Source organism: Euwallacea fornicatus, chromosome 5 (genome assembly GCF_040115645.1).
Source record: "Euwallacea fornicatus isolate EFF26 chromosome 5, ASM4011564v1, whole genome shotgun sequence".
NCBI lineage: Eukaryota > Metazoa > Arthropoda > Insecta > Coleoptera > Curculionidae > Euwallacea > Euwallacea fornicatus.
Window position 1 is genome coordinate 3,653,607 of NC_089545.1, and position 23,648 is coordinate 3,677,254.

General features: G+C 33.6%; 4 protein-coding genes across 6 annotated transcripts in view; 3 read left to right on the forward strand and 1 right to left on the reverse strand.

Annotated features, from left to right (window-relative positions):
• Nucleotides 1-119: 119 nt before the first annotated feature.
• On the forward strand, nt 120-6,213 carry ABCB7 (ATP binding cassette subfamily B member 7). Its single transcript, XM_066282172.1, has 12 exons — nt 120-282; nt 2,210-2,457; nt 2,619-2,788; nt 2,852-3,004; nt 3,158-3,301; nt 3,468-3,616; nt 3,713-3,887; nt 3,944-4,101; nt 4,254-4,417; nt 4,593-4,794; nt 5,444-5,647; nt 5,759-6,213. Exons 1-12 carry the CDS (start codon nt 130-132, stop codon nt 6,008-6,010), a joined length of 2,172 nt encoding a protein of 723 aa, XP_066138269.1. The 5' UTR covers nt 120-129; the 3' UTR covers nt 6,011-6,213.
• Nucleotides 6,214-7,161: 948 nt separating this feature from the next.
• Nucleotides 7,162-11,783, forward strand: LOC136339536 (lebercilin-like protein). The gene is made up of 7 exons (XM_066282880.1): nt 7,162-7,283; nt 7,856-8,519; nt 8,807-9,078; nt 9,306-9,641; nt 10,180-10,400; nt 10,736-10,968; nt 11,555-11,783. Exons 1-7 carry the CDS (start codon nt 7,222-7,224, stop codon nt 11,729-11,731), a joined length of 1,965 nt encoding a protein of 654 aa, XP_066138977.1. The 5' UTR covers nt 7,162-7,221; the 3' UTR covers nt 11,732-11,783.
• A 619-nt stretch (nt 11,784-12,402) lies between these two features.
• iav (transient receptor potential cation channel subfamily V iav) lies at nt 12,403-19,465 on the forward strand. The gene is made up of 22 exons (XM_066282883.1): nt 12,403-12,910; nt 13,279-13,433; nt 13,682-13,904; nt 14,201-14,296; nt 14,352-14,569; nt 14,624-14,723; nt 14,780-14,968; nt 15,033-15,216; nt 15,278-15,383; nt 15,595-15,746; nt 15,812-16,028; nt 16,086-16,313; nt 16,373-16,495; nt 16,547-16,659; nt 16,715-16,907; nt 16,959-17,031; nt 17,460-17,879; nt 17,971-18,150; nt 18,214-18,322; nt 18,381-18,494; nt 18,577-18,737; nt 18,802-19,465. The coding sequence occupies exons 1-21, from the start codon at nt 12,772-12,774 to the stop codon at nt 18,734-18,736; spliced, it is 3,492 nt and encodes a 1,163-aa protein (XP_066138980.1). The 5' UTR covers nt 12,403-12,771; the 3' UTR covers nt 18,737; nt 18,802-19,465.
• The window catches only part of Nlg2 (Neuroligin 2), a 172,584-nt gene continuing 168,344 nt past the window's right edge, over nt 19,409-23,648 (reverse strand). For all 3 annotated transcript variants that reach the window (XM_066282877.1, XM_066282878.1, XM_066282879.1), the window contains 2 exons: nt 22,786-23,031; nt 19,409-21,815 (listed from right to left, as the gene is read on the reverse strand). In XM_066282877.1, the coding sequence (XP_066138974.1) occupies nt 21,601-21,815; nt 22,786-23,031 (461 nt within the window). In that variant the 3' untranslated portion in view covers nt 19,409-21,600. The remainder of the gene's footprint in view (nt 21,816-22,785; nt 23,032-23,648) is intronic.

Genomic DNA, 23,648 nt, shown 5'->3' on the forward strand with positions numbered 1-23,648 from the left:
ATATGGACGACATCAAATGCGGCGTTGCTATTCTAAGTTTTATTGCTTTTAAGTAACATGGCTGTAGTCATATTGCAAACGATTGTCATTTGTTGTATCTGTCTGCGGTCAATGTCGGTATCAGTTAAAATGGCGGCGGTTTTATATTTATGTGAGGTTAATAATCAAAAATTGTTAAATAACTTTTGGAAATCTACTCTAAAATTAAGAAATTTCCATAGTTTAACTTTAAAAAGAAGTTGTCTTGCATCTAGGATCCCTTCTGTGTGCTATCTTAGTCAGGTTAGTTCAATACTCTCTGTCTAATCTTATCTAGGAGGTCTCGAAATGCATCCAGTTTCAATTTACTTATTGAAGTTCTTTGAGATTTCACGTATTCAGATAAGAGAAATAAAACTTCGGACCTTCAAACAACCGCAAATTATTGTTGCTTAATAGGATTGTTATGTATAATATTTTAGATATTACAATAACATTGGATCTAGTTAAAGCTGAATTAAATTAAACTTGTTGAACTACTCCATTATCAAAAGAAATAATATTTTCTATGTTCTGAATATGAGATGTAGAGTTAACTAAGAAATATTTATAATATTGTAACAAAATGCAGCATCTTGTATTCATAATTCTATTCCTCATAAGTAAATAAAATGGCTGCTGCCAGTGGGTGCACATGAGTGGTACAATGATTAAGGCATTTGGCCAAACAACCTTTCTACAGTAAATATTTGTTCTTTTGTCTAATGTAGATACAATATAATTTCATAAAAAAGTGTTACGTTGAATCCTATCAATTTTAACAATCTATGACTTTTCAAATAGCATGCAAAGACATCTCATACAACACTCCTCATTTCATATGTTTATCATTCTATGTAATATAACACTTAATCTCTCTCATGGCATACAGGGTTGGACACTTTCTCCAAACCCAGAAACAAATCCAGATACTTGTTGTCTCAATTCAGGTCAATCTTAAAAAGTTGAAAAAAACTGTAGATGGCATTGATAGTGTTTAGTACTCTTGAAAACCCAAACTTATGTTTTGATAATAGTGTTAAAAACATTGATAGAAGAGTTGCTTATGAAAATTTTGTTTCTCCATTTGTAAAGAATTCCAATAATGGTGGTTTTCAAAGACCTAAATTTGCTGCTATATCAGTTTTAAATATAAAATTTATTATATACAATAAGAGTCAGGTTAGATGTTATAACTGAAATCATCAGAATCAGGTCCAAAATTAATTTTTAATCCACTTATATTTTATGATCTCATTTTGATTTGTTGGTCTCCCTTAATAAACGGTGAAAATTTTGCTACAGTACTATATTAAGATACAAGTTTCATAATACAGTTCATTGTGATACCAATCCAAGTTAGCAAAGTGAAGATCAAATCGATGAATTTTGCAATGGACATGTGTAACATGAGCCTTGAGCAGGATTAATATTTATAATAAATATAAAACAAAGATTTATTGAATGTAGCTCTAAAAATATTTTTACTAAACATAACCTCATGCAGGTTGATGAATCCAAAAACTACGGCCGACGCCATTTGATGTATATGTCAGGTATGACAAATTGTTTATATCACTAATAATAGTTCTTCCAGGGTTAAGGAAATAATATCAATTATAATCTTTGACTTGGCAGTAAATACTGCCAGCTTCAAAAAATATACTTCAGAAAACAGTATCAAATAAACTTAATTTTTATATTGTATCACAGTGCGACAATGTTATAATTTTTATTGCGAAATACAACGAAAAAGTTCGTAAAGCTTTAATTTTAGCGTACATGTTTTTCGCACTTCTAATCACATCATTAATTTTTTCATGTCATGCTTACATTTTTGAATTATTTTATAGAGATTTTTACGACAATTTTTAAAAACTTTTGTGTCAACTTCTTAATTAATCTCAACAAATCGACATTTTCGTCGTAGATTTGCCCAACTTAATACAAAACCAGACTCACAGCCAATTGAAAGCAAAATGTAAAGTTATTGTAATTTCAATTACCGTAACAATCCAATTACCTATCAGCAAATAATTTGCTGGATACCTCTAACCAATTAAATTAAATAATATTCTTCCATTTTAATTTGATGTTACTTATTTCAAATATTATCGTACAAATATTATTAATCATACTTTATGATGGGTTTAACTCCTAAGCATGAATTAGCAAATAAATTAATTTTTAGTCCTCAAATTCACAAACTGAACGGGAGCACCATAAGGTCAGTGCGCGTGTTTTGTCATTGGTCCTAAACAAACCCAACTCAAATTTACCAAAAAGTCAACCTGTTCGAGGATGTTTCCATCCAGGTGCCTCAGCATTATCTCGAGAGTCTTTATCCTTGGATGGTGGCAAACCAGTAAGTGGTGTTCAAATGATAGTTGCTATGTTGCAATATATTTGGCCCAAAGACAACAAAGAAATAAGAGATAGGTAAGTTTCGTTTTTTTGGTCAAAAATCAGTAGCCTAATTCTTTTTTGACCAGGATGAAAAAGATGAAAAAGAGATGTTAAATTTGCTACAGCAAAAATTAATCCCAGTGGATCACAGGTTTTTTTCTGATGTATTTTAACAGTCTTTTCTGACTTTTTAGAGTCAAATTGGCCGTTTCCTTGCTGGTAGGAGCGAAATTATTAAACGTCTGCGTGCCCTTTATGTTCAAATATTCCGTAGACTATTTGAATGAGCACACTGGATCCGTTTTGAACATGAATTCGGCGCCAGAAACCGTCGCCACTGTACTCACAAGTTTACTTTTAGGCTGTAGGTAATCCTTGTCGTCAACAATTATTATATATGACCCTTTTTCTAAATTTTTCGCTACAGATGGTATTGCTAGAGCATCCGCTCTTGGTTTTAACGAATTGAGGAATGCAGTTTTTGCAAAGGTCGCGCAGCATTCGATAAGAAAAATCGCAAAAAATGTGTTTCTGCATATACATAACTTGGATTTATCTTTCCACTTGAGCCGACAAACAGGTAATATTTTTGCGTTTAGTCATAAATATAAAAACCTTCTATTAAAGTGGAATAAATTTTAATTAATGATTTTCATAATTTGCTATAGTTCTTTATTTAGGAAGTAGCCTATAAATTTGGATTTATTTGCATTTAAAAATATATGCATTTTAGGGGCCTTATCGAAGACGATTGATAGAGGCTCAAGAGGAATAAACTTTGTATTAACAGCAATGGTTTTCAACGTGGTACCGACTATATTTGAACTTGCCTTAGTTTCAACAATTCTAGGAGTGAAATGCGGTGCTGCTTTTGCTGGTATTTATTTTGCTTATAATACATTTATTAGATATGATACAGCGTAATGCATAATTCGTTTAATAAAAATTTTGTCATTGTAAATAAATTTCTTATTTTAAACTTTAATTTAAAAGAGTACAAGGTATTAGATTTTATGGTCGAAATCATAAACTGTACGTTCTAGGCATATCAGTAGGTTGTGTCGCAATATACACTGCATTCACATTGGCAGTTACCCAGTGGCGTACTAAATTCCGAATATACATGAATAAAGCAGAAAATGAAGCAGGAAACAAAGCAATTGACTCGCTAATTAACTATGAAACTGTTAAGGTAAATGATGGCATTTTTTGGTTCAAATAAAATTTTCTTCAAGTTTTTCATTTTTAATTCATTCCATGCAGTTTTTATTCTGGAAATTACTTTCAGTATTTCAACAATGAAAAATATGAAGCAGACATGTATGATATGTCTCTGAAGAAATATCAAGATGCGAGTTTAAAAACGAGCACAAGCTTGGCGTTATTAAATTTTGGACAAAATGCGATATTTAGTGTTGCATTAAGTGGAATTATGATTCTTGCGGCAAACGAAATATTGAAAGGTATTAAAAATGAGGAGAAAACCATCCTCGGTGGTCCTTTACGCAAATTATTCCAGGGAACTTGACTGTTGGTGATCTAGTAATGGTAAACGGGCTTCTATTTCAATTGTCAGTACCACTGGGCTTTCTGGGAAGTGTGTACAGAGAAGTGAGGCAAGCTCTTATAGATATGCAAACGATGTTTACATTATTGGCAATGGACACCCAAATTAAGGTAAAAACGATGACATGCTTGTATTGTTCATTTATTATTTTACTCGATTTATATTACTTTACGTCGTTAAATAGATATATACCGTTTACAGTTTTTTTCCAAAAAATTTGGAGATAATTTGTTATTTACGTAAAGTTTACTCTTTCTTTCAGAATAAACCACATGCTCCTTACTTGCACGTCGATGGTAAAACATCTAAAATTATATTCGATAAAGTTAGCTTTGAATATGGGCCAGGGAAAAACATTTTGAATAGCCTCGATTTGACAATAGAACCGGGCAAGAAGGTTGCAGTCGTAGGCGGATCTGGATCGGGGTATGTAAATATTTAAAGGTTAAATGTGGTAGTTTAATATTATGTATTTGTTTAATTTGAGTGGAATGTATTTGTAATTGTTGGAATATTTGGGAATCACCTTGTTGCGCTCTTAGGCAGCCATAAACTACTAATCAATATTTACAATATTTAGGTTCTTTTACTCAATTTGCAGAAAAACAACGCTGGTTCGGCTCTTATATCGGTTTTTTGAACCAAACGAAGGGCGCATTTTAATCGGAGGACAAAACATTAACGATGTTGATTTAGAGAGTTTGCGCAAATCAATTTCGATAGTTCCTCAAGATTCTGTTTTGTTTCATGATACGATCCTCCATAATTTACGTTATGGCGATCTGAATGCCAGCGAAGAAGAGGTACGTTACTCATTGTTTTTAATTTTAGAATTATTAAAATCCAATTAAATTGCACACAGACTAGATATACTAACTTCTCTGAAATATACAACGCCTGTAGAAATGTGGAAATAAAGGGCGAACATTTGTGAGTAATATTTATTCGCCTATCACTATTTCAAAGACTCTTGGTGGTTTTTTTCTAATTCGAAGAAACTAGCTTGAATTGAGACTTAAATGGTTCTTTGGTTTTTATATTAACTAAAAATACATTAAAAAATGCTCCACTCGAACGTCGCCGTTCTATAGAATTAAAGATTTTCAAAATTGCTTTTGCAATTTTTCAAAAAAGGCGAATTCGACCTTTTCCATTCAGCTATATTTCAGAAATTATAAAGAATTTGCAAACAATTCTTGGCAATCTGGAATAAGTTTTTTGAAATTTTCTAGTTTTGAGCCCTTAGTTTTAAACTGTCCCAGAATTGCGCAACATGTTCATTAAATATTCTCGGTTAAATTCCCGTTTGAAACATTCGTGATTTGTTTTTTGGCCTTCGTCAAAATTTGGTATCTCCAAAATGACTTAACTATTTTCAATGTATATCTGTATTAATATACAATCTGCGCCATATTCACGAAAAAGCTAAATAGAAAATTTCGCATTTTGTAGGTTATTGAAGCGGCCAAGCTGGCCGAAATCCACGATTCGATCATGAAGTGGCCTAAGAGGTATCAAACCCAAGTGGGTGAACGAGGGCTTAAATTGTCAGGAGGGGAAAAGCAGCGCGTGGCGATTGCACGAGCTATCTTGAAAAATTCTCCTATATTAATTTTTGACGAGGCTACCAGTTCTCTGGATTCCATAACCGAATATGTAAGTAAATTTTAATACACCTGTTAAATATTTGATCTGGTCATGGTGTAAAAAAGATTGAAAGTTGAAATAAGAGGGTTGTTCTTATGCAATTTTGTTTTTGTTTTACAGAACATCTTAAAAGCATTGCGTAACGCCACCAAAGGGCGAACCTCCATTGTGATTGCTCATCGTTTAAGCACCGTTATGGATGTCGATGAAATTTTTGTCGTTGAAAATGGCCGAGTGAGCGAAAGAGGAACCCATCAAGAACTTCTAAAAAATGTTGATAGCTTATACCATCGATTATGGTCTACTCAAAATCATTCTTATAAGGAAAATCTCGATTTCGGAAATCCTAAAAACTCTGAACGATCACTTTGATAAAATCAATCTTCAGCTCTGTAAATATGTCAATATCATGAAGAACATTGCCGTTCCTTTGAGTACTAATAATGTTTAATTTATATTTGATAAGGAAGGACAAGGCATGTACCCAACAACTTATACATAGAGATTTAAGTTATGAATATGTACATAATACATGTATATTTACTTTGTTTGTAATAAAATATTGTTTCCCAAAATTAATCTTTGTTGAATTGGCTTTGAAGGAAGATTGTCGGAGCTCTGGAATGCCCAGATTGGGGACCGGGATTGCACTGATCAGAAAACGATCACGTAGGATTTCGAAATAGAAGTAATTATTTCCAATATTTGATTTCAGTAGATATAAAAAACATAGTTCAACTGATTTAATTTTAAACTAATAACTTGCTGCCCTAAAGGTGAGTTCGTGTGAATGCATAATCCGCGCAAATAGCTAGCCAAAATTTTAAAGACTCTTGTATAACCATAAAGAAGATTGATGATGCACTGTGTAAGATCCAGTGGATTACCAGAACAGAAATTAAAGTCGTTTATCTGGATCGGTTAATGAGATACCGTGAAGAACTATCTATTCAAGATAAATAGCCAAAGAAAGCGTTACTGCTGATGGGCGTTCCTTCGAGGTCAGAGACAGGTGAAAAAATGGGTTTATTGTGGGTGCTTGGCCGAGTGATTTATCGCTTTTTTTTACATGCATGGTAGCTTATGTTGCTGTCTCCATATTTTTTTAAGCAAGTTGCGAAATCTAGTATGGAATCTTCAGCTGTACAGGGTGTCCTAAAAGTATTAACACAAATGAGTATAGCGCACTGACGGATAAAAAAATAGAGTTATTCACTTAAATACACGTTAATATTTGCTGAATTTCTGACCAAAGCAATATGTCAAATTAGACTACTGTTACTGGTCTTTATATAAAAAAAACTTTGCATATTCCATGGTGCATCGAGATTTTTAATAAGATACAATGGTATATATAGGAGCCACACTGTTATATATGAATCGTATTTTATGGATTTTATTAATTTTAAATATACTCTGCTAAAACGCATATGTAGAAGTTATCGACTAGACGTTACCGGACGGTCGCCTAGTAACCTCTTGTAGTTTATATACAAACTAACCGATGGAAAATACAATATTGGTCTCATTTTTATGATTAACTTGTAATTAGTCCTTGAATTCAATGGTTGAAAATGTGAAAAATGATGCCATATGACTGTGAAAGCACTACTTCGTGTCGAAAGTCGATCCAAAAATATAACTTGTAAGTAGAAAAGTAAAAAATTAAATTTGTGGACAGCAGTTGAAGTGTTTTTAGTTTTTTAGCTGCTATTTATTGCTTCGTAAAGAAGAGTTATATCTCATTTTCAATTATGCCGTTTAAACTGTACTACGTACTTCCCCTTTATTGTTCAACTTAATTGTCGGTAAATATATTCTTTATGTTGCATATAATCTTCAATTTTATTTTCTTTTAAATAGGTTCCAGATTTTTTAAATTATAAAAAGAATTAATATTTTATAAAGAAAAAGTAGTTGATAACGGTGTTGGAAAACTGAAACATTCTATAATGTAAAAATTATTTTCATGTCACAGCTTATAAAAACTTGTGTACCTCTGCTCTCAATTTTTATGTTTGTTCTAATGTAAACTAGAAAAGATACAGAGTTGCGCCCAACATCTTCCAAAAATAGAATTGTGCGAAAATTGAAAAGTTAAACTACACCTCCCATAAAGGTTCAATATTCTCTCCATTGAATCATTGGGGTATCCAACAATTTTAGGGATGTTCAGAACGAAATTGCAATATCCAGTACATATTTTTATTTTTTCAGAACGAAATCGTATTGTACCAATTGCAGTTCCACTTCGAGCAACTTCTTCAAATACAAGAAGCCCACAAATTCCAGCCCTATGCGTGCGAAAAATTTCACTCCTGTTAAGCAGAGAGTAATGTCTGCAACCATGCTGAAGATTAAACAACTTCAAAGTCAACTAAGCGACGCCAATTATCACTTATCAGAAGTTGCTCGTGAGAATCAAACTTTAAAAACACTTCAGAAACGACAAGACGCTGTTTTATCTAAATACGAAAGTACCAATGCGGATTTTCCACGTCTCATACATTCACATGAGGAGGAAGTGCGAGCACTAACGGAGGGAAGTAAGAAGTTGAAAATTACTGTAAGAACTCTCACAGCACAATTGAAGCAAAAAGAAAACGAGTTAAAGAAGGTTAAGGGACAGTTGGTTCATTTAGAGAAACTGGATAGAGATAAACACTTGATAGAGAGGGAGAAACTAGGAGAGATGCTCAATGATTATAAGATGAAGTTGGGGAAATGCGAAGAGCAGGTTATTATCTTGAATAGAAAGCTTATTTTAGAAAGCAAAATTTTCAAACAACGGCTAAATATCGAGATTGCGAAGCACAGACAGACTCAAAAAGAGTTGGTGAGTGCTCTAGAGGAGATCAACTTATTAAACCATTTACTTGAGGTGAGTGGCTCAAGGCTCAGAGAAGATCGTTGCAACGTTAACGGTGACATTTTATTATTCGCTTACCACGTCACAGCTCCCTACGTGAATAATGGCAAATGATGTACCTATCGAGCTAACCGGTTCCAATGATAATAAGTGTCATTGCGACCGGTGTTACTCAACCATTTTAGAAAAAAAATTGTCTTCATAATCAATAATGCACTCATAATAGTGTCTTTTAGCTAGCAGTGGAAACATTTATTTATATGTTTTTCAATAGCTTTATACTCATCAATTTATTTTAGGCAAAGTGCAATACGGTTCGGCCTCGAAACCCCAGATTTGTTAAGTTAGCTAGAGATTATTTACCTATAAATGTTTGGAAATCAGTCAAGACGAGAAATTACAGACACGACAATTTACATTCTCAAAGTCCGGTCACTAAAGTTCATATCCAACCGCTTTTTAATGGATCTGCTAATAAGAGAGAATCTGATGTTTTAAGGAGAAGCAGTGAGAAAGGACTTGCTACTGAAACTAGCGTTATTACTGCACCCATACAAAATATTCGCCAAAGGTAATATTCACAATATTCATTTTACTACATTATTTCGGAAATAAGAAAAAACATACTAATAAGGTGTTTTAAAAGTTGTGAATTTTGACTAAAGTTTCAGTCATTAGTAGTGAATTTTCATATGAAAAGCACATGTAAAAATTACACAAAGTTGAATCAATATTTCTCTTCAAAATATTAGATTCAATATTTACACTGTAATCAGTTGTTTTATAATTTCATTTTAGGCTTTCTAGTGAGTCCGTTAGTAATTCTTTTCCACTACGTGAAAACTCTGGGGTTTTGCCCAACAATTATCCAGACGACTTGAAACGTCATGAAATCTCAGGTTCAAAGTGCATAAAAACTAGACCCAACAGTTCGGTGCGATTAGAAAAGTTGGTACATTTGGACGAGAATGGTAGGCGAAGACAAGATGACCTAGAACATGATGCAGCAGAATTGGCAACTCAAATCAAAGATCCCGTCTTCGTAGAACCAGACACTATTGACAAAAAAGACGTTATGATGACGTCTAATAGTCAAAAAGATGAGGAATTTGAGTCTTTAAAAGATTTCACAAGGTAGATGCTGATAACATGCAACATATTTAATAGTTTAATTATTAATAGTTCCTATGAAAATTACACTTTTAACAGGGGAATCTAGTGAGATAATAAAAATCAATTTAAGAGAGAGGGAAGAAAGCTTTAAATTGAACTAGCAACGAGAAATAAATATTTTAGAGAATGAAAAATGGCGTTAAAAAATGGAAAGAGGTTGTTACACGAAAGAGTTTTGTGTGGAAAACACCGGAAATATTTCACTCTGTTGATTTTCAAAATAATTTGAGACTGCCAGTTGTGTGAACAATGCATGTTAGGGATATTAAAAGAAATCTCCAAAATAGTGGAAGCTAAAAAAACGAAACGCTTGATTTTTTGAAAATTTTTATGGTAAAGAATCGGGGCTAAATTTAGGCCTTTGTATTCGGATATTATTTCTGTAAAAGCAATAACGACTTTTAACCATAAAATATTTACCCTTTACTAATAATTAGTCACACTTACTTACATATTTGGTTTTTAACACTAGTTTAATCAAGAATATTCGTTGCCATAGGTTCGAACAGACATTAAAGGATAAAAGGCTCCGAATATCTGACAATTATTTAGAGGATGTGATAACTGGCAATAAGCAAAATATCGAAAAAGAACTTGTTAACAATTTCACATTTTTAAAAAGCAGGTCAAGTTCATTGGAAAGTACAGAGTCTGATGAGAGTAGTGAAAAAGTAGATAAACCTTTGGATTCAGATTTGGTGCTAAATGAAGGTAATTTGGGTAAGTTGTACGAACTTAATTGGTTAAAATTTTTATTTAAAATTTAAATTTAGTCTTACGGTAAGCACACACAGTAGATGGCCGCATTAGATGTAAAATTAAAGTTTACACGGAACTGTTCATTTTTGCTTAAAATTCTAAATTTAAAAAACGATCGAACTCTGGAGAGTTTTCCGACGATAAAATTTAGAATTTTCGGCCACAATTTCTGTTATTTGGGCACCTCCAGTTTAACCCCGATTTTTCGCACAAATATCTGATATCTCATGTCCTTAGTAATGTCGTTTTTTATATTTTCGTAAATATTATCGTTGCTGCGACAAATTAATCTTCAGGTATTCATCGGGAATCAGCTTCTTTCAAATCTGATGATACATCGCCAGATCTACCACTTTATCAAGGTAGCTTGGAATTGTTAATGCATAATGACGAGAAATTATCTACTGCATTACAAGAACTAGAACTAAGGGAATCAAAATTAATCAAAACATTTTTTAATATGGATAATCACATTAACATCGTGAATGGTGTTTTAGCAGACGCTCATAAGATTGACAATGAAAGGGAGGTAAGTGTGATTTGCAAAAATTATAGATCTATCAGCGCGTTAAAATATGTTATCAGTTGACTTTTGAAAAAAAAATTAAAAAACTCAAATAATAAAGGATCTTTTATAGATAAAGTTAAAAATTTTGCTAGTAGCTGTCACAAAGCTTCGAAAAATGCGCATAAATTCGAAGATAGACGCCCCGATATGGGGCACATTTTCAGGAAATTTGTGCCAGAAAAGCGATTGCCACTATCAATCTTTCTAGTTTGTTGAAAGTTTAGAAAAATCTCCACTTTACTATTTTTAAAAGTAGATCTGTCGAAATGTTATTTCTTTTGAACTAATTTTTAAATACACACAACTCAGCAACAAGTGTTTACTTGATATACATATGTATACATAAAAAAATTTCAAAATTTTTAATGGCATATTTGCAGTTATAATATAATTTTTTTTCTTAGTATGATGGCTGTTGGTATCTTTTTGCATAACAAAGTCCACTAAAGTTGACCAAACCAAAATAGTTGACAAATTTGAGTCGCGCAGTTTGGTGAATTAAAAAAAAATGTTTTCAGTATGACGTATTGTTCCTGTATTATTTCAGGAACCTTTATATTTACCGGATAAGAAGTCCAGCTTAAAAAATATAAACTTGGACAAAAAGACAAAACTATTGGCAACGCTACGCGCTATCGACAACGGCGATAGCATGGACAGCATAGAAGAATCGAAACAAAATAATGTGAGAGAGACGATATTTAACGGCACAATTACACAATGAATAGGAAAACCAAAGGAAAAATTAAATTATTGTAATTTGTTATTGTTATAAAGATATAATATACTTTCCCAATAAAAAAAAACAATAAATCTCGTGTCCGGCTTTCCTTAGCATCCCAGAATCCAAAATTAGTTGTAACACGGCATAGAACTTAATTTTTCGTTGAAATCAACTGGCCAAAGAGGGTGAATTTGTATCTGGAAAAAGGACGCAAGGAGTCCTATTCTTGGTATATAATAGAGAAAAATATGGTGTTTAAAGTAAAAAAAATTCTGCAACTTTCATAATGTCCCTAGTGCGTTTAACCTGTAAAATTTCAACATTGGAAGCAACTTTGGCTCCTTCGCTTTTGTGGTTAACAGGTAATCTTGTTGTTTTGCTTTTTGTGTCGCAAACACGACCAGTTGCGACACATCGGGCCGTGTTGAAAAACTTGCAACTTAATATACTATTAAAGGTTGTTCTTTATTAACAAACTTAAGGTACTCACCTCATAATACCTTTTATCAATCTTCTTTATTGGAATTTTCTATTTACTATTTTTGTTTTAATTGTTTTATTTTACTAAAAGTATCGCAAAATTTATATTTTTTAATTCCAGTTTTAATTGTTCTTTCAAGGCAAAAGAAAAGTGTAAACAACTTTTTTTATTTCTATTTTATTCAACAGATATTAGAATTATTTAATATATTTTTAGCAAATAGTTTCATTCGATTTTGAAAGAAATTTTCCTAAAAGCCGCGATATGTTTATGAATTGAATAGAGGCAATGCGACGTTTCTCTAAACTGTGCCATGCAGTACCATCCTCAAGACGAACGTTTTATTACCCTTGACACAAAATATATCCACCCTGACCCAAAGGCAACATCGATTCAAGTCGGAGACCCAATACTTGGTGCATTAAGTTTTCAGAAAACTGCGGTTGAGATGTTACTGAAGAGTTTGTTTAAATAAATGTAGCAAAAACCGTGAATATTTTACGTGGCGAATTAGTGAGAGTTCTCTTCGGGCACAGGGATGTCTGCAAATTAGAGAATAATGGGAGGGTGCCAGTGTAAACCTTGCAATCGCAAAAAAAAGCAGCTTTACTCCGGTGGTTCTATTTTGGATAGAGTGATCAGTCAAAGCTCCAATCAAGATCAGTGTTTGTTGTATCGATTGGCTAATTATAAGAAGGGTAAGTGTGACATTATGTCTTTCTAAACATTCTACAAAATATAGGGTCTTGGAAAAGTGATGCGGATGTTGTATTGCGGGTCTAGAACAAAGAAAATTCCATTTTTAAATGAAAACTTATGTTTATTGTTTGTTGGTTTCTAGACGTACAAATATTAAAAACAATACTTCTGCGAATAAAAAAATATAAAAAGTAAAGTAAAATTTTATAGTTCAATGGTGTATTAATTAAATGTTTTTTTTTATATATGAATCGATAATTTTCAATACCTTTCTGATTTTAATCAAATTCACAATAAAATTCTCAAAAGATCTTGAATTTCTTTCTTTTTTCAGAAAATACCTTTTATTTTTTTTTAATATTTTTAGGAGGTGAATTAATCGAGGCCTACAATATAGGTGGATCAGCAGAATGCGAAAAGTTAATCAGAAGTCAGTTCGGGCAACTCATGTACCAGGAGGGCAAAGGCCAAGTCATTAATCGATCCGAGTACCTACGGTGGAAATTTAGAGATCACGAACAGGTATCTCCAATAGAACATTTCTCGATAATTGGCCGGTGTTAATTCCAAACAATGAATCTGTATTTTACACAAAAGATAAAAAACTAAATATTGACGATTTTTAAGTTGATTTTAACCTCCAAAATTTATATCATATTTTAAAATTAAAAGAGTCACGGCTTAATCAACGTTGTACATTTAAGCCTATTGTGAGTTTTTTTTAATGATAACGCATCATATAAATTTCTGAAAAGTAAATTTGCCTTTAGGTCATTCTTCCTATAGAAGCATCACTGAGCCGTTACGATCCCTTAGGGAAATGGGCCGATCATGAGGCCTGTTGGCAAATGCAGTACCGGGGATCACTTGGAGAGACTCTTCTGCATTTGCTCATCATCTGTGATACGAAAATTCATACCAGATTGGCCAGGACTTTGATTAAATGTTTTCCGAAGCTCGCTCTTGATGTTGTAGAAGGGGAGGAGTATTTGGGTAATAAAAATGCATTACCACCATGTGTGCAAATAAAAAAATAATTTCACTAATTAATTCGATTAATTGCCATTGAAATTTAATCCAAAATACAGTAGGGTAGAGTGACTTCCTTATCAGTTGTTTATTTTTTTATAAACCTTAACATTTCTTAATGACATCTTCGTACGCGTTTATTAAGGGTTAAATAAAGTTGTAAATTTCTGTGGATACCAATAAGAATGATCACTGATTTTGTTAAAAAATTACTGAAATAACCGGGTATTCAAGGGAGACTTAAAAAAATTGAGTTCCAGGTGCAAGTGCTCTCCACTTAGCTATCGCTTACAGCAACAATGAACTGGTCCAAGACCTAGTGGAGGCAGGAGCTAATGTTAATCAAAGGGCTATTGGTAAGGGTGATCATATTTCTAGTTCAGAGTATTTACCCTTATGGAGGGCTTCAAGGAAGTTTCTTCTTGCCTCGCGATCAACAAAGGCCACGTCCTGCCAAGCAAACCGACTACGAGGGTTTGGCCTACCTCGGCGAATATCCCCTTGCATGGGCTGCTTGTTGTGCTAATGAAAGCGTATACAATTTACTTCTTGATTGTGGTGCTCATCCCGACTTACAAGACGATTTTGGCAATATGATTTTACACATGGTGGTGGTGTGCGACAAGTTGGTTAGTTTATGCATTAATAAATGCAAAATTTGATCTTGCAGGCTATTGTTACAGGACATGTTTGGATATGCACTGAGGCATCCCAAATTACCTGCAAGTAATGGAATATTGAATAAATCTGGTTTAACGCCTTTGACTCTGGCATGTAAACTAGGTTAGTTTTGCGTGAAACATCATTTTAATTTAATAAAATTTTAATATTGTGCTCAGGACGAGCAGAGGTATTTCGAGAAATGTTAGAGCTTTCCTGTAAGGAATTCTGGAGATACAGCAACATTACTTGTTCCGCTTATACGTTAAACGCGTTGGATACTTTACTACCGGATGGTCGCACAAACTGGAATTCTGCCTTATTTATTATCTTAAACGGGACCAAAGAGGAGCATCTGGATATGTTAGGCAGGAAATAGCATCAGTTTTTTAAAATTTTAAATTAACGGAAGCTCCTCGATTTTTGTTTCAGACGGAGGAATTATCCAGAGGTTATTGGAAGAAAAATGGAAGGCTTTCGCCAGAAACCAGTTTCTCAAACGTTTAATAATTTTGATAGTTCATTTAGCTTTCATGTCTTTAGCAGTGTATTTACGACCGGATGATCCCGATGAACCTTTGCTAGAATGGTCAGATGAACCCATGGTGATTGCTAGGTGCTGGCATACCGCAACTCACCATTTTGTTAAAATTTATTCAAAAATTGGATTTTTGTAGAATTGCAGCTGAAATAGGCACGTTGCTCAATGTTCTCAGCTACGTGGTGATTCAGCAAGGAAATGAAATCCGAAATCAGGGATTTTTATCGTTTTTGAAACAACAAGTGAGTGTGTTTAACAGCAAATGTTTCAAGCCACTGTTAACATTAGGTTTTCTGCAATGGATTTTTCTAATATTGTACGATGTAGTTTGCAACCTGAACTAACCCAAAAAAAAATATATATATGTAATGCTAGAGACTCATAACTAGTAATGACGAGAAGTACTCGATATAGTATAGCTAGTACTAGTATTATTTTAATAGTCTTTTGCAGACAAACTCTCCACCAAAATGCATATTCCTGGTGTCTAATTTAATGATCCTAGCCTGTATCCCATGTAGGCTATCTGGAGCCCGGAGTTTGGAAGAAACCATATTAATATTTGCTCTCCCTGGATCATGGTTTCTGTTAATGTTCTTCGCTGGGTAAAAAAACTAATCTTCGTTGAAAAACAAAATAATAATAAAATTAAATCGCATATAATTTTTAGTGCTGTCCGTTTGACTGGGCCTTTCGTCACCATGATCTACAGTATGATCACCGGAGATATGCTCACTTTCGGGATCATTTACACAATATTTTTATTCGGCTTTTCACAATCTTTTTTCTTTTTATACAAAGGAAATCCCAACGTTAATGCCACTCAATATAACAGCTATAGCTCAACATGGATGGCATTGTTTCAAATTACAATGGGAAATTATGATGTAAGACTTAATTGTCACACATACAGATCTTAAGGTTACTAACCAGGAAATTTTTAGTACTCAGAATTAGCTATGACAACTTATCCAGGAGTTGCAAAATCTGTGTTTGGCTTGTTCATGGTTTTCGTGCCAGTTTTACTTCTAAACATGCTGATTGCAATGATGGGTAATACCTACGCCCATGTGACCGAACAAAGTGAAAAAGAATGGGTCAAGCAATGGGCCAAAATCGTAATTTCGCTTGAAAGAGCCATTCCTCAGAAGGAGGCTCACAACTATCTTCAAGTTGGTTCGGAGAGTTATGTTGCGAGAGTTTTTTTAATTAAGTAAGATTTTTTACGTAGGAATATAGTATATCTCTGGGTCCTGCAGAAGATCCCGCCACCGAGCAAAGGGGAGTCATGGTGATTAAATCCAAGAATAAAACGAGAGCTAAGCAGAGAAAAGGGGCTGTTTCCAATTGGAAGGTAAAATATTTTTCTACAAATAACGAAACATATGTAGCAATATTTGTATAGAGAGTGGGAAAAGTGACAATAAACGCTCTAAAGAAGAAAGGAATGACGGGGGAGCAAATGCGATGTTTGATGTGGGGACGAGAGTCTATAAGCACTCCTATAAAAGTGAAGGGGTAAACGTGAGTTTAATCTTGATTTTGTTTGTTCAGCATATGTTTTCTTTCCTAGATCTAAAAGGGATCCACTGACCAATCCCCCAGGCCCAGATCTGACCAATGGGTTTGGAGGGGCGTTAACAGCAGCTCTGGATGTCATGACGTTTACACAGGAAATTGATATTAATGCCCAAAATCCAGATCTTGCAAATCAGACACCAAATATTTCAACTAATAACGCCAATATCATGCCGCAAAATTCTCAGGTCGATACACGAATTTTAGATTTAAAAATCTTTAATATCTTGTCATTGCAGATAGCCACCAACCACACCCAACTATCAAACTTTGCAGTTCCCCAACAAGCAAACGCCAGCCCCCACCAATCAGGTAATTTAATAACGGTTAAAGAATGAAAAAAAGAGTTATAAAGATTTCAAAGCGTGTCACGCCCTTGAGTTCTTTTATTTCAAATAGATTACTTGTCCAATGAGTATCTGTGAGGAATTCTAATCAGGACTTGTGTTGATGTGTATGGATTGTTTTATTCGTTGAGTCAAAATAAGAAAAATAGGTCCTGTAAACATATCTCCGCCATCGCTTCATTTCCGAAACACGGGGTGTCCCTTGAAATTAACTTTCTTAAAATTGCATTTTTAAGGCTTCGGAGTCTTAATGTCCATGGCCAATACTGATAAAAGATAGTCCACATTCTTATAACTTTAAATGTAATTCAAAGGATAATAATGGGCAATTATGCACCTTGATTAAGTTGTAATTTTCTACAGGTTCTGTTACCAAAAGTATTTCAAATTTAGGTACATCAATGTTGGGAACCTTAACCCAATGGACTGCGTCTCCGTCCATCAAAGATCCAACCGTTGCCAGCTCAGCATCCCTCAACATACTAAATACCACTCTCATATCCACATCACCGGCAGCTCAACATGAAATAGTTTCGCCTTCAACCCCTACTATGGATCCACTCAGGGAGTTAGTGATAGAATCCATAGATAATAAGAATCCAGAAAGATTGAATGTTCTGGCAAATCAAGCTGCCAATTTGTCTACTAAAGAGGAGCTCGATCTTTCACAACAGAATAAACCAACGACGTCTTCGGTGAAGAATCTAGCGGGTATTTTTACAGGGACCGATAATTTCGTTAAAAAGGTGGGGGAGAAGGTGAAAAAGAAGAAATATTCGGTGTTGGAAGGCAGCGATAGTGACGGATTTGGAGGTGAGCTTTTGCGACATTCTTCATCAAGACTTAATGATCAGCTGTTTCGAAGTTTCTCTTTTATCAAGCATATTTTATGCATATATTTTAGAAATAATACTGGGAACGATTTCGAGAATAAAAAGAGCAAAATCCGCCTACATCCGTAACTCTGCCAAGAAAAGGATGAAGGCTTGTGATAAACGAAAACTCATTTTGTCCAGCGATTCTAGTTCACTGGAGCCCTCACCAAGAGTCGAACCTGCTGTTGTTGCTGAACCAAAAAATTTAGGTTAATTTTTTTGCTTTTTCACATTTACTATGATCTTCAATAATTTCAATCTGGTACAAATAGATTATGCAGAAGAAAGAATGAGGACTGTTAAAGCAGATTTAAGGGCAAATTCAGCTAACGTTAGACCGATAAACATCGACGAGGCAATGAAAGATGAGGATAATAACTCGTAAGCAGTGTTAGATAATCTAAACATATTAGTAAAATTCGCTGGAACGCATATTTAGACTTGCCGTTTTGCCTGAAGATAGTCTTGTCGCCGAAGCCGACAATATAAATAAAGATGTTAGTTCCAGGTCCAAGAAAAAGAGAAAACGCTCGAAGACTGCTAAAAACAATAGGTAAGGCTTCAAGATTTTCCAAGGAAAATCTCTGGAAAATTTATTTATTCAGGTTAGTCTAATTTAGGTACTTTTCTTCTAGAGTATCTCCTACAATGTCAGACCCACGCACATGCAAATCTGAGGCTTCTTTTAAGAATGAAGAACCCTGCAGCTCTCCGGATCCTTTGGAACCCTGGAGCACGAAAAGTATCGCCAGCATGAACACTATTCTGGCATGGGAACAAGATAATAGCATTTAAGGTTTGATGTGTAATTTTGCATGGGCTAGACAACATTAATTATAAAACAAACAAAAATTTTTCAGTTAGTTTTCGTGGTGGTACCTACCTTCCTGATACCCCCACTTCCCTACAATAGTTTAAATAGATCTTGGGCGCGGTGACTGAGACCAGTTTGAATTTTTGCCTAAATGACCGATGAGGATAAGGCCAAATTGCGATTTGCGCATGTTGAGCATTCTCACATAAGGGTCCCAAAAATCAAATTGGGAGATAGAGGATTTGAGCTCAAAACATGAAGTTTTGATTTGAATGCGGGCCGAACCGCATCATATTCCATTAGAAAAATGTGAAGGACGTAAGTGAATTTAAAAGAGATTTTATTTAAACTTGTTAAAAAAACTGATTAGCTCCTTTGGAAATAAATAGGATAACTTTCGTAACAAAACGCAATGAGCAAAAGACTATCGAATAAGGAAAACTTTACTAAAATTCGAAGCCAGTTAATTTAATTAATTTAAATAATAAAACCTCATTATCCATGAAGTTTAATTCAATCATAATAAATTATCCCCCAAAAATACCTTTTAAAAAGAACCGGAAGTATTATCCCTTGATTTCATTACGATTGTTATCTGCTATCTGGCACTTCTACAGCTGGAATTGTTGAAGGGTAACAACACAGAAAAGAAATTTCACATAACATATCAGTTATTTATTAAAACAATTTATTTTACATCGATTAAGGATGTATTTATGTTTACAAAGTGATAGTTAATCCGACTGTATTAAGCAAATTATTATATTTTATTTACAAAAAAGGATCGCGTTTAAAATTATTTTAACAGGCAATAGTAACTACCCAATTTCAGCATTTGATTCTGGTTTGATAGTCGAGTAAAAATATAATAAATTGTCGCGACATGAAATCGATAAGCAAAATGACCATAAGTTCAAGAATTCGATTTAAAAATAAATTTACATTACATATGATCGATTTTTAGTAAATGGGCAAATCTCATCTTGGAAACTATACCTTTTGCTGATACATATTTGATTAATCCCCCAACAAATAATTTTCTTTCTTCATTTGTGTTAGCTCCTATTGCCCTCTTTTTTTGCGTAATGCTAAGTAAAATTACATATTGTGTCTCAATAAGTTGTACTGATTAAGGCCGTAATTATGTACAGTTTAAATTTACAAGATGTCAACTTACAAATTCATAGTTTTGGCAGTTAGATATAAAGTACATGTACTCTAAGAACAAATCATATGATTCTCGCTTACAATGTATGGTCACTAGAGAAAGTTTCCACCTCGATATTATATTTACAAAAAGGTGTTAGCAGAAGACATTTGATTTGGTAGTTTTGAGATTTATACATACACTTTTTGATTTTCAAAATTATTATTTATTAGCTACTTTCTTCCAATTGCAAATAGAAAATGAGAATTTCACGTAAATGCAAGAAAAATGTTTAGTATAAAATGTCCTACCATTTGCTAAATCATTTCCATTCTCATTCTTATTAATACAGTAATTGTCGGTGTATTTTTCATTTATCACAAAAACTTAATAGTACTTTTTCCTGTCTTCAAATCAATCAGCTACACGGTTAACATATCTACTTGAAAAGTAAAAATGCATAATTTGTGGATAATTTAGTGTGTATCGAATACGTTTTCGAAGTCTCTCATCTTCAATTCTCTAAAAAGTCTTAATTGCTTCCTCGAATCTGGTTCATACGTTATTAATAAAACTGAAATCTTATATTCTCTTCCATAGGTAAGTGTCTCTGTTTATTTTTAACCTACCATTAGCCTAGAAATAATTAATTTGGACTGAGATATTACATAATAATTATAATACAATTATTTTTCATTTGCCTATATTTGTACAAAGACTAAGGTTTTAAATAAAATATTTTCTTTTGATTCATTTTTTATTTAAATATTAGTTGCATTATTTACAATTCCCTAGAACCAATTCCTAGATTAATAAGATGTAAAAGCTTTTTACGCCAGCCACGTACAAGTAATAAAATTAAATTATAATTAAATTTTATCATTAATTTTATTCAATTTTGATATATTAGAAGTAAATTGTTGGACGTATAGCAACGCTCTAAATAACGTATTATTCACTGGTAATAAAAAAATTAGCCACTGACACCATGAATAAAACTCATTAAATTTTCTATAATCAAAGGTCAGAGAAATTCAACACGTTTTCATCGTAATATGATCAAAATTGAATATAACTGTAGTAGAACTCGTGACCTAAATCCATTTATTCACTTGAAGAACTTTGGTCGTTCGTTACGATCCTGGACCTAAAGATTTTTCTCGTAAATAAATAATGGTTTAATTCACTTGTTTTTTGATTGACTATAACTCCATCCCATATATTTCTCGGACGTAGCATACTGGGAACTATTAATCCCGGTTATGCGAAACCAATTTTGATTGACCTATTTTGAAGGGTTTTATTAAAAGAAAATTTTACTTAGTAATTCCATGAGGGACTAGATCACATTAAAATTAAAATTCCTACGTGCTGAGAATCTGATAAATATCTAGTTTCTCGTTCTGTGATAAGACATGTTATTTCGATTAATTCTTCCAATATTATCCCTTAAAATTCCAATAATCTTGGAAGACGTTTATTGGCTCTCTATCGCTGAAAATAACTAATTAATGGTTGGTCCAAGAGATGGCTTGCACTCCTAAAAAAATATCGCTTCTTTAAATGATAAAGCAGATAACACTAATTTCGATAATAAGACACGTAAGATGTTCCATTAATCACCTCTACCGATCACACAACATTTAGGATAACATAAACTAAAAATGAACATCTACCTAAAATAGACTTTTGTCAAGCTCATACAGAAATCTCTTGGATTTGGACGCGTTTTTTCATGGTCCCAGGTGTATTGGGCCCATGTGACCTCAGGATTCCTTGCTGATTGAAACATAAAGGCGGTTGGCCTTTTGGTGGGGGTGGCGGTTCTGGGATGGTCGGACTGGATACGTTGCATTGAGGCTCTTGAGAGTTTGTTGATGTCGTGACATCTGGTGGTAAACCGCGGCAACCAGCTGTAGGGAGAAAGGTTTAACTTGAAATTTCTTTGCATAGAACAGAACATAAAGAAATATGACTCATATTTATAGAATTTTTTTATATTTTTGGGCAGAAAATCTATTGAATTTTTCGACACATAATTTAGGACATTCTATATTCATTTACCTACATGGCGTTCCAGAAAATCGTGAAGGAAATACTATTTTATTTTTAACAAGATTAACAAATTTCAACAATTTTCTAAAAAAATTTGCAGTTTGCACATTGGCTTCCTGTTTCGGGGCACACTATATATGTTACAGACATTTGGTTTAAGAACTATAGCTATAATGTGTTTAAGTAATGTGGTAGATATCTCGTCGTGCCATCCGTATCGCTAAACCAAGTTCAGCGATATGGACTCCGGATTTACGGTTTTGAATCAAATATTACTCGACCATTCCAGCAACTGCTGGAGAGTTTCCAGTATAACGTTTATTGATTCAACTAATTTTGTCATTTTTCCAGTCCGTTCAGGCAGGACGTTTTTCTTTTATCGTTTCTATTTTTTATCTCGACTTTTTTTAAATTAGAAATTGGAAACATTAAATTATTCTTAAAGCGTGGTTAAAAAAAAACTTGGCAGTAGATGGCGAACCATAACATTTTACTTTTTACCGCCTACGGGCGGCTCAATGTAAACGTAGGACGTTGCGTTTTTCCGCTTTTTGGACTATTTACCGTTTTTCATCAAAACCTGACATTGGCAATACATACATGTAACGTAATTTAATAGATCACAGATAGTTATACTGGGAGTTGCAATGTAATGCAATGATCATAGCAATTAACAAAAGTTAGAACAAATTGGCGAAACATGATAAAATCAAATTAAATAATTTTAGACCAAGTTCCCAAACACATTTTTAAATTTTCATTTTAATCTCTCAAACCAACAATGCGCTCTGAACTTTTATATTTCTCAAACAATGTATCATTCATTACCTTCAGACCGTTTGGCCGGCGGCGGCGACGAATTAAACTCCTGCAGCGGAAGCTCAGTCATCTGGACTTCAGCCAAAGAGTTCTTGTCCGCAGAATTATAGTCCCCGACATAACTCGGGACACTCTCCCTCTTGAAGCTGCCCACTCTGGACATGCTGTGGTATGTACTTTTGGTGCAGTTGTACTGCATTTGCTGTCTCTCGAATGATTTGTCATAGGCTTCTCCGGACGAACTACTGCAGCTACCTAAGGCGATTGAAAACTAATCGTTACCAGGTGAATTCAAATAAAACAAAACCTCACAAGAAGTTTATTTGCCCGTTGATGGTGCAATTTAGAGAATAACTGCTGAGACAGGTAACTAAAAGTACATATTTTCCAATGCCTTATAGGAGGAAACTATAAACTCTACAGTTATAATAATAAATGTGATCCTAGGACTTCGGGCTTTGTCCCGAGAGAGTTACGTTTAATGTCATTACTTGTCTCCTTTAAAAATAATATTGATATGGTTCAGCATTTTTCTGAAATGTTTTTCAATGATAAAAAAGGTAGAGGTGGCAAGTTTGGAAAAAGACATAGTGAATAGGTTGTTGAGTTTATTCTAAAAAGTTCAATTAAATAACATGAAAAATATATTTAGATACTTGGAAGTGCTTGAAAGGAAGTTCAAAGAAAATTGCGCATTTGACTATTCATGTAATAATAGTTGGAAAAAGTTTTAATGAAGTAAGTTGTTGGAAATGTCCTAAGCAGAAATGGCATTCGAAAGTGGTAAAAAGTTATCGAGAATCAAAAGTAAACGATTTTATTTACTGAATCACCCTATTTATTATTAATTAAATATTGTCATTTAGGTAAGA

Coding starts and splice junctions, on each gene's coding strand:
- iav (XM_066282883.1), top strand. CDS start 12,772: ATGGGAGGGTGCCAGTGTAAACCTTGCAATCGCAAAAAAAAGCAGCTT. Junction 13,905..14,200: donor AGAAGGGGAGGAGTATTTGG/GTAATAAAAATG, acceptor ATTGAGTTCCAG/GTGCAAGTGCTCTCCACTTA. Junction 17,032..17,459: donor CGCCAGCCCCCACCAATCAG/GTAATTTAATAA, acceptor TTTCAAATTTAG/GTACATCAATGTTGGGAACC.
- LOC136339536 (XM_066282880.1), top strand. CDS start 7,222: ATGATGCCATATGACTGTGAAAGCACTACTTCGTGTCGAAAGTCGATC. Junction 9,642..10,179: donor TCTTTAAAAGATTTCACAAG/GTAGATGCTGAT, acceptor TCGTTGCCATAG/GTTCGAACAGACATTAAAGG. Junction 10,969..11,554: donor AGATTGACAATGAAAGGGAG/GTAAGTGTGATT, acceptor GTATTATTTCAG/GAACCTTTATATTTACCGGA.
- ABCB7 (XM_066282172.1), top strand. CDS start 130: ATGGCGGCGGTTTTATATTTATGTGAGGTTAATAATCAAAAATTGTTA. Junction 3,302..3,467: donor ATGCGGTGCTGCTTTTGCTG/GTATTTATTTTG, acceptor TGTACGTTCTAG/GCATATCAGTAGGTTGTGTC. Junction 4,795..5,443: donor TGAATGCCAGCGAAGAAGAG/GTACGTTACTCA, acceptor CGCATTTTGTAG/GTTATTGAAGCGGCCAAGCT.